General features: G+C 27.2%; 5 protein-coding genes across 7 annotated transcripts; 3 read left to right on the top strand and 2 right to left on the bottom strand.

The window, feature by feature from the left end:
- The first annotated feature begins 8603 nt into the window (after positions 1 to 8603).
- LOC122854845 (protein max-like) lies at positions 8604 to 10555 on the top strand. Of its 2 annotated transcripts, XM_044155856.1 has the most exons (5): positions 8604 to 8713; positions 8916 to 8986; positions 9084 to 9143; positions 9739 to 9973; positions 10042 to 10555. In XM_044155856.1, the coding sequence occupies exons 2-5, from the start codon at positions 8948 to 8950 to the stop codon at positions 10221 to 10223; spliced, it is 516 nt and encodes a 171-aa protein (XP_044011791.1). In that variant the 5' UTR covers positions 8604 to 8713; positions 8916 to 8947; the 3' UTR covers positions 10224 to 10555. The 2 variants fall into 2 exon arrangements, with proteins under 2 accessions (XP_044011791.1, XP_044011792.1); XM_044155857.1 differs by lacking the exon at positions 9084 to 9143.
- A 919-nt stretch (positions 10556 to 11474) lies between these two features.
- Positions 11475 to 13070, bottom strand: LOC122854844 (protein phosphatase inhibitor 2-like). The gene is made up of 4 exons (XM_044155854.1): positions 12820 to 13070; positions 12568 to 12738; positions 12422 to 12498; positions 11475 to 12351 (listed from the first exon to the last, which is right to left on the bottom strand). Exons 1-4 carry the CDS (start codon positions 12897 to 12899, stop codon positions 12134 to 12136), a joined length of 546 nt encoding a protein of 181 aa, XP_044011789.1. The 5' UTR covers positions 12900 to 13070; the 3' UTR covers positions 11475 to 12133.
- A 180-nt stretch (positions 13071 to 13250) lies between these two features.
- On the top strand, positions 13251 to 15560 carry LOC122854840 (PRKCA-binding protein). 2 transcript variants are annotated; one of them, XM_044155851.1, is made up of 3 exons: positions 13251 to 13444; positions 13513 to 13574; positions 13886 to 15560. In XM_044155851.1, the coding sequence occupies exons 2-3, from the start codon at positions 13534 to 13536 to the stop codon at positions 15108 to 15110; spliced, it is 1266 nt and encodes a 421-aa protein (XP_044011786.1). In that variant the 5' UTR covers positions 13251 to 13444; positions 13513 to 13533; the 3' UTR covers positions 15111 to 15560. The 2 variants fall into 2 exon arrangements, with proteins under 2 accessions (XP_044011786.1, XP_044011785.1); XM_044155850.1 differs by having other exon boundaries at positions 13262 to 13441; positions 13886 to 15553.
- LOC122854843 (60S ribosomal protein L27-like) lies at positions 15538 to 16449 on the bottom strand. Its single transcript, XM_044155853.1, has 3 exons — positions 16361 to 16449; positions 15870 to 16096; positions 15538 to 15804 (listed from the first exon to the last, which is right to left on the bottom strand). Exons 2-3 carry the CDS (start codon positions 16086 to 16088, stop codon positions 15619 to 15621), a joined length of 405 nt encoding a protein of 134 aa, XP_044011788.1. The 5' UTR covers positions 16089 to 16096; positions 16361 to 16449; the 3' UTR covers positions 15538 to 15618.
- A 69-nt stretch (positions 16450 to 16518) lies between these two features.
- LOC122854842 (39S ribosomal protein L9, mitochondrial) lies at positions 16519 to 17620 on the top strand. The gene is made up of 2 exons (XM_044155852.1): positions 16519 to 16731; positions 16824 to 17620. The coding sequence occupies exons 1-2, from the start codon at positions 16639 to 16641 to the stop codon at positions 17553 to 17555; spliced, it is 825 nt and encodes a 274-aa protein (XP_044011787.1). The 5' UTR covers positions 16519 to 16638; the 3' UTR covers positions 17556 to 17620.
- Positions 17621 to 17665: the final 45 nt, after the last annotated feature.

Genomic DNA, 17665 nt, shown 5'->3' with positions numbered 1-17665 from the left:
GCTCCTCCTGTCTGTCGAGGGTGTTACCAATTTTTTTGAAAAAAAAACCATCTAATTCTTGCTATTGGTCAAAAGGCGTTTCTTCAGGACAAGGATCTAATCGTTATTGGACTGTCTCATTCATGTTTATTTTGATTCACCACGAATGGTGCATAGAATTACCTTAAATATAATACGCCCTTCATAGGTATATATGTATAAATTTATATTTAAAAAAAATTATATTAAATATGGGTTGGTATTTGTAATGAATCTTTGAAATAAAAATACATTATTGTTCCAGTTATATATACACTCCACGTATTGTTATCCACATGCACCAAGAGACTAGATTATTATATAGAAATTTTTTTTTATTTGTCAAAAATGTCAGTAGATTGTATACTATGTACAATCAATAACACTATTCAGTAAATAGATAAACGATAAAATGAGCAAAACTTTTTCGACATGAAATTTTACTTTTCACAGTGCTGAAAAATTTCGTTAGAGATTTATTTTTACTAGGGGAGATCTAGCTTTAATTTTTATCATAAAATATATCATTTAATATATAAAATGTGAATGTTTTTTTTGGAATTAATATAATCATCATCTTGATCTTGATTGAAATCATCAGTGGATATAAAATTTTAAATTTATGATGGAGCTGATGTTGATGTATCAGGAAAAATTGATTCATTATTTAATTAAAATTATTTGGCTTGTTGAATCTATTTATACTGTTGTGATGAACTATATAAATATGAATGAAATTTTTCATTGAGATATAAAGATGATACCCGTGTAGGAGACTACAACACGGCCATGCAACGGCCGATGCATGGCGAAATTTTGCCATTAATGGGCTGCCATTAATGGGCCACTCATACGCCGGGCCTGGCGCGTTACACCATTCTAATATTGGCTGCCATTATTGGCCCATTAACATTTGCCAAGATTGGCCCATTAACATTTGCCAAGATTGGCCCATTAAAATTTGCCAAGATTGTCCCATTAACATTTGCCAAGATTGGCCCATTACTTGCGAAATTAATTTTTTTATAAATAAAAATAAAAAAAATATTTTTTTTTTCAATTGCATATATAGATTATCGAGTCCAACTCTGTTTTTTTTTATAATAAATGTTTTTTTTTTTCCTGCCTCTCGCCGGGCGCGAACTCTCGACCGAAAACCTAAACCTACACTAAACCTATGCTTTAACTAACTGAGCCACGAGCGCGATATATATATTTCGGAAGTTTTTTGTTCTCTTGTAGTAATTAAGTTCACTCGTAGACTTGGTAGACTTTTTTGAAGATGATTATTCAAATACAAATATATTTATTTATTCATTTAATTTTAATGCTCCATTGTTGAATTTTTTTTTTCTATTGTCTTCTTTTTTTTTTGTCAAAAATTAGCTGATGGTTTGTAGCCATTAATTGCCAGCCATGAATTTTCCATGAATTGGCCGATGAACGGCCGCCATTAATGGCCAGCCATGGCCGAATTGGCCGATGAACGGCAGCCATCAATGGCCAGCCATGAATTTGCCATGAATTGGCCGATGAACGGTAGCCATTAAATGGCCAGCCATGAATTTGCCATGAATTGGCCGATGAACGGCAGCCATTAAATGGCCAGCCATGAATTTGCCATTAATTGGCCGATGAACGGTGGCCAATGGCCAGCCATGATTTGCCATGAATTGCCGATGAACGTCAGCCATTAAATGGCCAGCCATGAATTTGCCATGAATTGGCCGATGAACGGTAGCCATTAAATGGCCAGCCATGAATTTGCCATGAATTGGCCGATGAACGGTAGCCATTAATGGCCAGCCATGATTTTGCCATGAATTGGCCGATGAACGGCAGCCATTAAATGGCCAGCCATGAATTTGCCATGAATTGGCCGATGAACAGTAGCCATTAAATGGCCAGCCATGAATTTGCCATGAATTGGCCGATGAACGGCAGCCATTAATGGCCAGTCATGAATTTGCCATGAATTGGCCGATGAACGGCAGCCATTAAATGGCCAGCCATGAATTTGCCATGAATTGGCCGATGAACGGTAGCCATTAAATGGCCAGCCAATTAATGGCCAGACGTTGGCCAAGACAAGACTGCCAATCTTGGCAACACAATAATGGACCGATCGTTTGCCAAGTATATCCCATTAATGGCCCTTGCTTGGCTACCAATCATGGGCTGCCGTTTATCGGCCAGTGTATGGCCATGTTTCCATGCTTGGCGATTCCTACACGGGTACATCACTTAATTTTCACTCAGTTTTTTAATACAGTGCTAAATTCAGTCAGTCAAATATTATTATTTAACAAACCATCAGTATACTGCTCAATGCTTTACAATTTTTTTATTTACAAACTAAACTAAAAATAAACAGTTGAGCTGTATAATGTAAGTATATAGTAGTCAGCCACTGTTTCTGAGAAATATATATTATAACTTGCCGCAAAAGGCTAAAAGAACAGCCATATCGTTTGTTTTATAGTTTTTGATTGACATGGGACGGATGTCGAATGCTAAGTGTCACTTATGTATACGTTACCCACTGTCACATGTGAGTGGATTTGGTCCAAACTTTGTTGACCAAAAATTATTATGTTCTTTTCATGTTAAAACATATTTTCCATATTTTTGATAAAAAAAAAATAACAAAATTAAATCAACACTCTGTTCTGCTTCCATTTGGAATTGACTAGATCAAGAAAATTTTTAAGAGATAAAAATTTTTATAGTAATATATTCCTTCTCTGAAGAACAAAACAACAAAAAAATATTACAGAAAATTTTATTTTACATTTTTGTATTACGAGTTAAACAACCCCGCATGATTTGCAATGAAACAAGTTCTCATTAAACTATCCAACTCAAAAAATTTTAAAAAATTAATATTTAAATTAAAGCTATTTAATTAACATTTAAAATAAATAATTTAAAATATTTTACTCTATTTCTTCAGCTCACAATACCTGCCAAAACTCTTATTTCTAATCCTGAGAAAATTTTCCGATTATAAAGTTGAATACTTGTGATACGATTAGCGAAGTCAATTGTTATAATAATAAATGTAAAAAAAAAGGAAAAAAATAAAATACTTCTATTGATAATTCAAGCATAGAAAGTTTGGATAAAATATATATAAATTTGAAAAGAAAACCGTAAAAGAGCATCGAGTTGAGATGTAATACGTATTATGTTCGCATAAATGGCGGCATTGTAAAGAAAGCACACATCAAGAGAAGACATCGTTCACTCGACGTGTATTGTTGGTAACCATAAGGCATAGGCGCCGGGTACCTAACATTTTCTATACACTGTTAAAAGACGTCATGGTGTGTCTGAATGTCTGTGTAATTGCGTCCTGACCCCTGGAATTTCTTATTCAACTAGGTATATATAATTTTTTTATATTTTTTTTTTTTCAAGTTCTCAAACCTTCTTTAAATAATCATCAACAAATAATACATATGAGTTTTCTTCAATAAACATTTTAAAAATGAAATTGAACTAGAGCATCTGATAAATTATATACAAATTAATTTCCAAACTTTGTATCGATAAGTTGAGCCTACAAATAATGATTATGAAAAATTATATCGCAGGCTTTTTTTTCAATTGATTTTGTTTTATAGTTTTTTTTTTTTTTTTTGGAGTCTTTGAGCTATTGAGAATTGAGATTATGCTACTGCATTCGTCTAACAATACTGGATAAACTATTGTTCAATTAAAAATATATATACCATGAGTAAATGTTATTTTCGTAAAAGAAAAATAGTGAATGAATTTTATATTAAAACTTACCTGAAACGCACGGGAATCGAAACCCAACTGGATGTTACGAAATCAGTACCAAAACTGGGACAAAACAAGTTTCGTTTTTATTTTTTTTTTTGTTTTGTATTCATCTTTGTAGACAAGATATAGTATTGAAAAAATAAAATAAAAATCTATTTACGATCTATTAAACAAGCACAAAAAATTGATGAATCAAGATAACAGTTTGTCGAAAAATAAAATCTTTAAATACACAGTAAATTTTTAAAAATTTCTATCAATAAATAGACTGATAAATAAATGATAAATAGTTTTACACTTAAAAAAAGAACAACAATTATTTTAAAAATTTCATTAAATCAATAATAAAAATTGTAAAAATAATATTTTTCAATATAAATTTCAACACGATAATGAGGGATTCACCTTTTGTAAATGTAAAAGATACATATTCTTCAATCCAATTAATTTAAAAATAAATATAATCTTTCTAAAAATAGACAGACATGTAATTTATAATATCATTTTTGATGGATCCATTAAATATATTTTTGAAAGATAATAATTGTAAACAATAGCAATTATATATTTCACATCAGTTATCTTACACGTGTTAGACATTATATTAAATAACACGTGGATGATCACGTGCCCGAGTGGATGTTTTCTAACAACCCCAAATAAGATTCACCAGTTATGGATAATAACGAGGATTCACTAAAAAATTCAATTAGGCAATCCCTATATAATATATTTACAGAGATGTTTATTGACTTTAATAAATAAAAACATACAAGTGCATGAAAGGAAAACATGTATCAAGTTACATTTACTGATCATAATCAATAATTATTTTTTGTTTTACGTGCAATTTTTTTATATACAAATATAGTCTACATTTATTCTGATTCAATTTTATTATTAAAATTATATACTTGCTATTAATTTGTATTACCAACCCCAGGTAGAAACATATAATTTTTAAATTATTTTTTTTTAATTTAGTCAAGTTGATAAAGTGAAGTGAAATAAACTTTTTAATCAATTTAATTTCTATATTGTTAATGTTTTTAATATGTAAATTAATTTTGTGAAAAATTATTCAAGTATATTGAGAAGCCAAAAAAAGTACTTAGCTATAGTTTTATTAAATTTTTATAAAATTTTATTATAGAAATAGATATAAATTTTTGGTATTTGGATAATATAATATTTGTATAATTTTTGGACGCTTGTATAGCATTGCCATTAGAATTTTGTATTTGTATGAAACGTAGACCATAACCAATGAAATTAGTAACTCGATATCACCACCTTCTCCTACAAGCAGCCCTCATATAAAAAATATTCAGGCGCGATATATAGGTTTAGGCATACAAGAGTAACTCTATTGTGTTTTTATTATTCGTCAAATATTAAAAGGAAAATGTCAAAATGGTTTTCATTTTAATTATCAATGTAAAAATATATTTAGATATTTTTTATTATAGCTAGAGTTTTAACAAATTAATCAATAAATTAATTAAAATAAATTTAGGAATAAATAGATATAAATTAATAGTTATTGTATACTATTTTTAATTTTATGGATTATAAATATAAAAATTAAAAAGGTTCACGCATATCTAGGTTTCTTTTTTTAATCATTGTGTTTGTTATTTTTGGTTTATTGATATACAGAAAATGCTTGGTGTAGCAAATGACCTGGAGAGACCTCCCGCTGGGGCTTATACTATAATAGACCATACAGTTTACGATTACGTTCACTATTGCGTGAATAAACAATACAAATCAAAGTTTAAACTTCTAGATAGTATAAATTTTTTGTTTTTTTTATCTCAAAAATTAATTCAAGTTTTATTTAAAAAAAAAATATTTTAAAAAATATTTAAATAAACAATATAAAAAATATATAGTAATTAAATTTACCTAAAAATAATTGACAATAATTTAAATTCAAATTTATTTACTCTGCAAAAATTTGAATTACATTTTTTTTCTAAATTGAAATGCGTAATTTCAATTGAGATTTAATATTTTACAAGAGTACATATTGAATTTTCTTCGATCTAAAAAAAAATACTAAGGACAGTTTTTGAGTATACTATGTCCATTTGAATTAATTGACATGATAATTTTTTATTTTAAGAAAGAAAGGATTAAAAATAAGATAACTAAAAGACAACAAAACGACCAGTGTTGTTGATTATTTTATTTTATTTTTAAAACCCATGTTAAAAAACAACTGTTACTAATTATGAGTGTTTTTTTATTGTGTTTGTATTTATCACTAATATGAACAATTAAAATTACTTGCATAATAGAAAATTATTGTATTATCAGATGAGTTAAAAGAATGCGGCCACCCAAGCCTCGCAACCAGATGTCTTCTGAATTCAGTTTTAAAACGTGTTTTTGTTGCATCCTACTAAACATATATTATAAGTCGTCAAACGAGAAACATAGAGTGAAAGAGTAGGGATAAAGAAAAATATATGAAAAAATATGAAAAAAAAAAAAAAAGGCCAAAGGAAGGCTCTTAGCGTAATATGACACCGGAAGCGTCTCGACCGTGACGCCACCCTGAAGTAGAGGCACCCCGAGTACAGAAGGTTCAGCAAACACATTGATGGCCTCTGATGTTCCAAAAGAATACAACTAAAAATAAAAAAAAAAAGGACATCAATTTTTTTTTATTTTAGAATGAATGTACAATCTATTTTTCCAATCAATATTTCTTTTTTTTTATATTGAAGTTGGAAAACTATGTATTGATTGCAGCTCAAAATATTTCTTGTTTTGTTTTATCAATGGAAAGAGGATTTGAAATTTTAAAAACAATTATTTATTTTTTATTTATAAAATATTTAATATGTGTTTCGAAAATATATGTTTATTGTTTTTTTGTCAAATAAATTTATAGAGGCTTTAAGAATTTTCGAAACCTGCTAGCTGCGGGTATTGTTTTTATGAACTTTTAATTTTGCAAAGCCTTTGTTTTCATCGGAACGCTTTAGTAAGTGCAAGGGTACACTTGTCAAAGCTTTTTTTTTTGCAAAGTGGCTATAGAAATTTTCAACAAAAAATAATAGCCGTTTTGTATTATTTAAATTTCGAAATTTCGAAAAAGATTTTTCGATTCGCGCTAGCAAATTTCGATAAAGAAGAATTTCAACGTTTTTTTTTTTGAAGCGCTTTGAAAATTTCTGCTTCATTGAACCGCTCTAATAATTATATCCAAGCACTTGTCGTGCACGGTCATATTACTTGAATCTGCTTTTGTATATACTAGTGTTAGAAAGTTTAATGAAAAAATATATAGATACGCATTATTAATTAAAATACTCATATTTTTAATATGAAATATAATATCTTGCATATATTTTTCATGATTAAAAACTGATGAAATTAAAATTTAAATAATTTTATTAACAAGAATAGCATCTCAGCATTTTCTTCTCTATATTTTTTATAATCATATACGCAATTCAATTTCCAAGGAGCACGAAATCTTATTGATAAATTTAATTTCAAAGAATAAATAAAAAAAATAAAATAATGACAAGTGTTGTAAGCCATTGCAAACACGTTTTTCAAAATAAGGTTGTAGAACAATATATTTAGGTTAGCCGCAAACGTTAAGAAACTCAGTTTTCGAGATATTTTTTTTTCTTTTTTTTGCCGACCTCCCAGGTGTAATATCGTATTACTTAAGATGATGATTTTTTTTTTTTTTTTTCTCAAACGAATTGATCTGTTTCATATAAATTTTCGCAATTTATATATATTTATTATTTTATAAAGATTTTTTAATAATTGAACTAGTAATTTTTCAACGTTTTTACAACAACAAAGCAGAAAATTTTATTATTTTTTACACATGAGTGATGGAACCATGACAATTACTTACAGACATATAGTTGTTTGAGTAGGAAAAAATAAAAGAAAAAAAAAAAAAAAAACTTTCAGGGGCAATCAAATAGTGCCTAGAAGGAAGACGAATTTGATGAAGAAGAGAAAAGAAGAAACTTGATACCCGGCTACGACGTTGGTAACATGAGATTACTACAGCCACAGCGTCATCACCTTCCCCTCTTTGTTCTTTTTTACCAACTTGTTTGGATTTCTCAAGAAATATGCGTAACGTTAAGAACAATAAATTCATATATAAAAATTTTATTATATATTTTATATATTAATCATTATTTATCAAAGTATATTCAATCGAAATTCAAAATCATCAAAATAATCATTAAAAACTGTCGGTTTTTAAATTTTGTACCAACTATTTTAGAAAGATTTTTAATTTAATTTAATTTGTTTATCTATTCTAAAAACAACAACGACAAAGCTTTACATAATTACATTCAAAAAGTTGAAATTTTAATCAGCGAAAAAATATTAAGTTTTTCAATTCTCCGATAGAAAATATACGGCTCAATAAAAAGCACAAATTTTTTTTCGTAGAAATTCTATGAAATCGATCTATTTCAAATTAATTTTGAACGGAATTTTATTGGTTAATAAATATTTTAACAATAAATAATGCAAATAATTGTCTGCTCTTTATTTAATAGATAATTCATTTGCCAAAGTCAATAAAAAATGGCGCTGTCAAGGCAAATATTACTTATTTTCAAATATTAAAATAAATGCGCTTTTTTTTTTTTTGAATTTATTTCGTTTATATTTATTTTATTTGCGCATGACACTGCACAATGCGCAGTATAATAATTCCTTAATTAATTTTCTCAGAATTAATCAATAGAGACATCTGTTATTTTTATTTACAACTGCTTTATGTCAAAAAGAAAACACGCGAAACTAGTCATGTGTTCATGTTTGGGTTGATCCACGTTTTGTACATTTGTTGTGCATTCATCATTGCAGCCATTGACCATTGTTGTTGCAATACTTTTTCCATTGAGTAAGAGAAAAAAATTATTATAAAATTAAATTCACAACACAAAAAAAAGCATAAAAATAATTAGCAATTTTCCATTAACACTATTTGCCAAAAAAACATATTGTTACTTGAAACATTTATATAATTATTGCACATTAAATAAGCGTGATTGTAAAAGTAAGGTTACATATTACAGACGTGTTTTTTTTTTTGTTTTTTCTAGATTACTTTCTATTTTGCGAATTTGGATTCATTATGAGTGACGATGATCGCGATATTGACATTGAAAGTGATGTAAGTAAATTCAATATATTTAATAAATTAAAAATAAATAAAAAACATTATTATCTTTGTTCATGTATTAGCTTATTCTACATTTCTCAATTTTAAGGAAGGAGATGATTCCGATTCACGCCAACGACAATCTAACAATTCACAGTGTTTCTCTCAGGTAATTAAATTACAATAACAAAGAATACACAATATTTTCTTTAAAAGAAAACAAATAATATTCTTCAGCTTCTTGACCATTTTATTTATTTACATTTATTTTTATTCATCGAGTCGTGATAAGGTGTTTCAAGGGCAAATTAACAAAAGAAAAAATAATAAACATTACTTTAATAATAATAACAATAATAAATATTTTAATTCAATAAATTTTTTTTTCATGTTTAATATTTATTTATTTAACTTGTATTTTCTAGGAAATTGTGGGATGAATTGTTGTTTTATAAAAATGAACTAGTTGTACTTCAAAAAACAGATAATTTTATTGAGATATTGTGTATATTATTTTTTCAGTAATTCTCCATTGATGTTGGAAAATGGCGCCAATTAATGAAAAAAATTTAAAAATAATTTAATAATAATTAATTTTTCAAGCATTGATTATTAATTGATAAATATATTTTTGATTGAATGATGTTATTGATGGATTTGTCTTGAAAAAAATGACAATATACGTTAATTAGTGTTTAAAAATTTGGGTTATTATATGTGTGTTATAAATCAGAAATATAACAATTTATTTTTATTGTTTTCAGGCTGAAAAACGTGCTCATCATAATGCATTAGAAAGAAAACGTCGTGATCATATTAAAGACAGTTTTTCAAGTCTTCGTGATACAGTTCCAGCATTACAAGGTGAAAAAGTTGCAAGTCGTGCACAAATTTTGAAAAAAGCTGCTGACCATATTCAACAAATGCGGCGAAAAAATTCTTGTCATCAAAAGGACATTGATGACCTTAAACGTCAAAACAGTCTTCTTGAATCACAAAGTACGTATGATTAATTGTTAATTTTCCTACAATTTATATGTCAATTACTTGATATTTTTTTTGCATAGTTCGAACATTGGAAAAAGCAAAAATAACTGGTAATTTTGCTGCTGAATCATGTGAAGTATCAAAATCCGATTTAACACCAATGAGTAATTACAATGATTCCGAATCTGAATCATCTGACAGTGAATCTGGACGCACTGTTCGTGTCACAAAAAAATTAAAAATTGGAAGTGTTATACATTAATATTAATGTAAATAATGTAAAATTGATAACCAGCATTTTCTATTAATAGAATAAATATAAAATTAATCATGATTTAAATATTATTTAAACAGTGTATTTGCAGTAATATTTTATTATTTTGTAAACATGTTAAACATGTTTATACATTGACTGTTGATAATGAACAACTTGAGCAAAATAGAATCCAATTTTACATGAAATAATTAATCTAAATCGTCTTGATAAATTAAGCTCAATAGCGATAAATTAACTAATAAATCGAAATTAATGTTTTCAACAATATGTTGTAAAAATTATTCAATAAAATGATTAAAAATCTAAATCAATTTAAACACTCGAATAAATATTTATTATACATTCTGATAGTGAAATAATTTCATTAAATATTATGTATAATATGTGATAAATGGATGTTTTTCTTAATCACTGATTATTTTCTCTGTTGTTAATAAAATCAACAAATTTTCTTGTTTTATTCGATGAGGCAATTTTTTATCTATTCTCAGAATACTTGCACAAATGTTTTAAGCACATGGTCTAAACCTGAGTTTCGTATTAAGAATATTAGATGAGCGAAGAAGTATTTGGTATTTGATGAAGCTTACTTCCTCTGCTTCATGTTCTCCTGAAGATAGTGGGAATTCACTCATTATTTATTTAAAAAATTGAAGTATTGTATTAAGAACATAGAATAAGCAAAGAGGTATTTATTGTTCTAAAAAGCTTCCTTTACTGTATGTTTCCCTAATTATTTCGTAAATTTATTGAAAAAAATTGAAGTTTAAACAAATTTGTATTAGGAACATAGGAAAGGAAAAGAGGTATTTATTGTTTTATAAGGCTTACTTTCTTCGCTTTATGATTCCCTAAATTTGAATTTTCATCTGACAGTTTTCGAAAAAATTGGATTTTTGTATTAGGAACATAGGGGTACAGAAGAGGTATTTAATGTTTTATAAATCTTACTTCCTCTATTATATAATCCCCTAATAAATTTGAATTTTCGTCCGGCAGTTTTCGAAAAAATTTTTTGTATTAGAAACATAGAATAGACAAAGAGGTAATTGGTTTTTCATAAGGCTTACTTCCTTTAATTTATGTTTTCCTTATTACTTCGAAAATTCCCTTATAATTTATTCAAGTTTTGTATTGGGAGCATAAGGGAGGCAAAGAGGTATTTGGTGTTTTTCAAAGCCCACTTCTTTTACGTTAAATTATTTCAAGACTTAAATCAATAATAAAACAAAATCCTTAAACTACAAGTTTAAATTTATTGTAGATGCTATATATACAACTTATTTTTAAGATACTTTCAAAAATCAAAAATAAATTATATCTTCAAATGGAAGTAATTATACTTTACACAATCACTACCGACTTTGCGTACGATATTGTGAAAGATAATATCTATTTTAAAATTTATCATAAGTCTAGCCAGATGTATCATGCCCAATATAATCATTACGATATCACAAAAAAAGAAAATGATAAACGTATATAATTTAACAATCAAAAAATATGATTTTAGTCAAAGTTTGTTCTTGAAATAATTACCAGGCTTAGTATGAACAATTTAAATCAACAAAAAAGTAGCCTAATCTATGCACCAGCATGTCCAAAACACCCTGATAATTATTATAAAACTCCAAGTGGTTATTTCGAAAAATTAATAATTTTCTAAAGATAAATCAGTCAATTTAATAAATCATCTACAAATTTTATCAGTTGATAATTGATACCTTGCAGATTGTTTTTGTCAAAGTCAACAAAAAACAAAGTTCATAATTAAAATTGAGTATTTAAAAGGAAGCAACCAGAAGGGTTTATTATATTGAACTTGATACAACTGACTCACTAAATTAATTAACATGACGAAACACATAAACCTAATCATATAAATTCAAATGAATTTAATTGCTATTTTCGGGAGTTGTTAAATCTCGAATCACATTTGTGGCATCTCTCCTGACTATTTCATCAGTATTGTTTTTAAATTGGCAATTTTCATTTTTTTCATCATCATCACTTTTATCAGAATCAGAATCTTCTTCTAAAAGTTTGCTACGTTGTACAGCATCCCATTCACGATAATGACTTTTACGTTTAGCTTCAAAACTTTTTCTTTTTTCTAAAAAAATAATTAATAAAAATATTAATTAGTTTTGTGATTTAAAAATTAATGAAATCACAATTATTACCTCGTTCTTCAGGTGTTGGTTCATCTTCATCGTCACTTGAACTGTCAAATATTTTTGGTTGTTTACCTTTTGATAATCTAAAATACAGAAATTTTTTTATAATAAACAGTTTGATAATTAATCAAAAATATTAAGGTATTTATTACTTTTCAGCTACGAGGGATGAATCAAGTACATCTTCTTCAAGTTTACTATCAAAACCTTCATAATTATAAGGAGTTTTTGGCTCTTCAATTTTCATATGTCCATAATCTTTTTCAGGTGGATGCAATGTTGCAATAATATTCATTTCATCCCATTTTGTTTCTTTGCTTGGTCTAAAAAATTTAATTAAGTTTCATTATATTATTTTGTTACTAATTATAAAATCTAAATTAAAAATAAAAATTTATAATAACCGTGGTGTCTCGTTGGTGTCAAAACTACTTGATGTTTTTAGGATGCTTTTCGATGGACGTTTTCCCAGATTCTCTGCCATTATTCATAAGTAAATAAGCAAATTTATATATTTTGAAATAATAACTTTGTATCAATTGACAGATTTTAATAAATAATAATAAGAAAAACTAATTATTTATAACAAACTTCGGAGTAAACGTGAATACCACGGGATAAATGTTTTTTGTTTTTTTTTCTCAATGACTTATGTCGACTGTGTTCAGGGTTGCACGTGTGTAAGACAAAGATAATTGTTATCTACACATGCGCAATTAAAATGAGTAAATAAAAAAGGTCCATTTCCACCACACTGCTCAGTTAATTTGCAGTTAATTTACCGCAATTTAACGGTTGTCAACGCATGACACTGCGCGATGCGCAAAAAAATTTTAATGGTCTCTTATCTCCTTATCATTTTCGACAGAAGAAATTTTTTTCGACTGCTAAAATCCAAGAATTCTCTCAATCGAAATTCACAACAAACACAGAGAAATAATCAAAACAAACTGAGCAAAAAAGAACATAACAATTCCATGAACTTTAATTAACATTAATAATTAATTTATTTTAATTTGATTTTTGGTAGTAAGTAGCATGTAATTATTCAAAATAATATATTGCTATTTCATGAATACTAATCAGATTGATTTCAGGAACAGTGAACAGTTGTAGAAATGGATTTCGATGATGAGTTTTACTTTGAAGAAGATAAAAAGTATGTCATTAAACAATTTATTTGTTATTTTATTTGTTTTTGTGTCATGATTGAACAAAATTAGAGCATTATAATTTTACAAGATTGATCAAGACAGTGTTAAGGCGTGTCAAAATTTGATTTATCATGTAGAAATATGATGCTTTAATATATCATCAAAATAACTTGTCATAACAAAACATTTTCTGTTGATTTAAAATACTATTAATTGCATGTAGTAAATTTAAAATTGAGCAAAAAATTAGAGCCTATTAATCTAAGCATTGATAGCTATGCTTTAGTTTAATATATTACGTGTACTTAATTTACAGGGGTATGACAATTACGTCTGGCAATGTAGTTATACAAAAAGATAACAATAATTTGGTTGGTATATCAATTGGTGGTGGTGCACCAGATTGTCCTTGTATATATATAGTTCAAGTATTTGACAATACACCAGCTGCTAAAGATGGAACTCTACAATCGGGTGATGAATTATGTGCAATTAATGGTGCACAAGTAAAAGGAAAAACAAAAGTTGAAGTTGCTAAAATGATTGAATTATGTGATACACAAGTTAGTATCAATTATAATAAATTACATGCTGATCCAAGACAAGGTAAAACACTTGATATTGCATTGAAAAAAGTTAAACATCGTTTAGTTGAAGGTATAGGAAGTACAACAGCTGATGCACTTGGTTTATCACGTGCTATTTTATGTAATGATGCATTAGTACAACGTTTAGTTGCATTACAACATACTGAAAATATTTATAAAGGTCTTGTTATGCATGCAAAATCAATGTTATATACATTTTTTGATTTAACAAAAATATATAAAATATTTGGTGATACATTTGCTGCAATTGGTGTACGTGAACCACAACCACGTGCAAGTGAAGCATTTAGACAATTTGGTGAACAACATAGACAAATGGAAAAATTAGGTGTTAATATGTTAAAAACATTAAAACCAATATTAAATGATTTAGGTACATATCTTCATAAAGCAATACCAGATACAAAATTAACAATAAGTAAATATGCTGATGCAAAATTTGAATATTTATCATATTGTTTAAAAGTTAAAGAACTTGATGATGAAGAACAAAGTTATGCAACACTTCAAGAACCATTATATCGTGTTGAAACTGGTAATTATGAATATAGATTAGTATTAAGATGTCGACAAGAAGCTAGAATTAAATTTGCAATGCTTAGATCAGATGTTCTTGTTAAATTAGAATTATTAGATAATAAACATGTACAAGATGTTGTTTGGCAACTTCAAAAATTTGCATCTGGACTTGCTAAATATTATTCACAAACAAGAGATATACTTGCTGAATCAACATTATTTCCAGTTGAAGTTGATATATCACAGTCTGCATTTCAATATACCTCAACTGGACCACAAAATTACAATGAAAATGATGACACTGATGATGCCGACTGTACAAATACACCAAATACAAATAACAATGATTTTGAAAATTTACTTTTAAACACTGATCAGGCTTTTTTTGAATCACGATTCAGTGATCTACAGTGATTTTTTTTCTATGTTCTTTTAAAATTATTTCGAATCATTCCAAAGATTTGGTAGAAATACCATTAGTCACTAAATTATATATTTATAAATCAAGTATAATTATTATGTTTATTAAATGATAATAAAAAAAGAATTTGAAGATTTTAAAAACAATATGACTAGAAATATTTGTTGTGTTTTATAATTATAAAATTTAAGCAAAGTAATATAAAATATCTGTGAAAAATTAGCTGGAACAATCAATAAGTATCAATTGAAAAAACCTGGTCTATTTTTTAGTGGATCAGACAAAAGTGCAGTTAAACAACAATTAAATTAATTGCTCATCAATCATTATCATCAACAGACAAAAAAAAAAAGCTGTTGTTATTTATTTTAAATTATTTATTTATAATATTTTATGTATCTACAAGTTAGATAATCAAAATAAATGACATATTTACAAGCAATTGTTGTTGTTGTTGTCAATATGATTGTAAAAATGATTAAATAACTGTTTCAGATTCATTTAGAAACGGAGTTTTTGGAAGAACCATTTGTTCTTTCCCATCTTGTAACGTTCTTCAAATTTAACACGAGTTTGGAATCTGACCTTTTTTCTCTTCATTGGATCTTTTAAATCTTTTGGAGTAACTTTATCATTTGTCAAATCAACTGTGTATCTGGTTGGCATTAAATGAACATGATTGAGTACCTGTTAAAAATAGATTGATAAATAAATAATGTTTTAAATTTTTTATGTAATAAATTAATACGTACTTTGAGGAAAGGCTTGATCTTTGATCTCTTGTGGATCTTTGCTTTGCCCATACGTTTATGAACTTTACGTGGATATCTGTCAATACCAGCAATAACAGCATGGCTGTATTGTCTCTCGGTGGTACCTTCATCGTAATTTTTAACGACAATTGCTTTTCTTCCGGCGTACCGGCCACTGAGGACCAGCACCACCTTACCAGCTTTCATAATTTTTGGCATTTTGACAGCTGTAATACACAAATTAAAAAATTAATTAGTTATTTAGAAAAAAAAAATCATCAACAGTATGTATGTTTCTTATTTAGAGGTTAGCCAACACTCAGCATGACAAATTCAACATTTAGATTAATATTTCACTAATGAAAATTATTTTAAAACTTTTTTTAATAATACAAATAATTTTTAAATATATTAATTTATAATTATTGCAAATATAATTATTAAAAAGTTAATTATTAATTATTTATTTGAAGAAATTATTTAAGACATACCTCACGCGTTTACTTGGCCGCGTGGAAAAGAAATTATTTATTTTATTTATTTACAGACTTGCCAACCAACAATCATCAACAATCATCGAAAAAAAAAAAAAAAATTTTCTCATTGCAGCGCCACGCCACGGTAATTTATTATTCAAACTTGAACATAACCTTCGAAACACACAAATTTGCACAAATTGTTAAACTTTGTTTATTTGTCAACTGTTGTCAACTACCTGAAAATTATTTAAAATATAAATAAATAAAGTTAATTATTAAACAAAAACATCATGAATCAAGTAAACATGTTGACAAATGTTTTATCAAGAACTGCAACAAGATTGTTACAGTTGCCATTTGAAGTATTATCACAACAAACACGAGTAAGTAATCGAAATTAATAGGTACAAAAAGAAAAAAACAAAAATAGTATCAACAATTAAATATTTATTTAATTTTTTGTCCAATTATTTAGAATACATTTGTATTGCAAAGAAGAAATCCAGTTCCTTTGCATAAAACTGGTGGAAGAGCAAAACGTCTAAAGCATCGACATTTTATTTATGATCTTGTTGAAAATACAGATGTTAAAAAAAAAAAACCAATTGATATTATATTAACAAGTTATGTTGAAGGTATTGGTGATAGAGGTGATAGAGTTACAATGCCACCATTACGTGCATACAATCGTCTTCTACTTCCTGGTTTAGGTGTTTATGCAACACCAGAAAATATTATTAAATATGATAGTGAAAATGAAGATCGTGCTAAGACAAAATACAGCTCACCATATATACCAAGATTATTAAGTATATTAAAAAATTATTTACTCAATGTAACAATGTCATATGATAATCCTTGGAAATTAGAAAAATATCATGTTAGAGCAGCACTTCGTAAAGCAGGAATATTTTTAACTGATGATTGTTTAACATTACCTGAACGTGATATTATTGGTCCAAATGATGAATATGAAAATAAAGAATTTTATATTACAATTACAGTTAACAAAAAAGAACAAGTTAAAGTACGTTGTAGAATTCATCATTGGAGTAATTCTGTAACAGCTAAAATACCAGTTAATAAAGATTTTTATAAAAAAAAATCAGAAGCAATATTTCCTGATGATCAAGCTGTACTTGATGAAATGCCAACACCATATCATATTCAAGCACAATTAGAACTTGAAGCTAAACAAGCACTTTAATTATATTTGTTACTACTGTCAATTATATTAATTTGAGCATAAAAGAATCAATAAAATATTAATAATAAAAATCTTTTTGTTTGATGTTTAATCATTATTATATTTAAAAA

Source organism: Aphidius gifuensis, linkage group LG4, assembly GCF_014905175.1.
Source record: "Aphidius gifuensis isolate YNYX2018 linkage group LG4, ASM1490517v1, whole genome shotgun sequence".
Taxonomy (NCBI): domain Eukaryota; kingdom Metazoa; phylum Arthropoda; class Insecta; order Hymenoptera; family Braconidae; genus Aphidius; species Aphidius gifuensis.
This window is presented reverse-complemented; position numbering and strand designations above follow the sequence as displayed.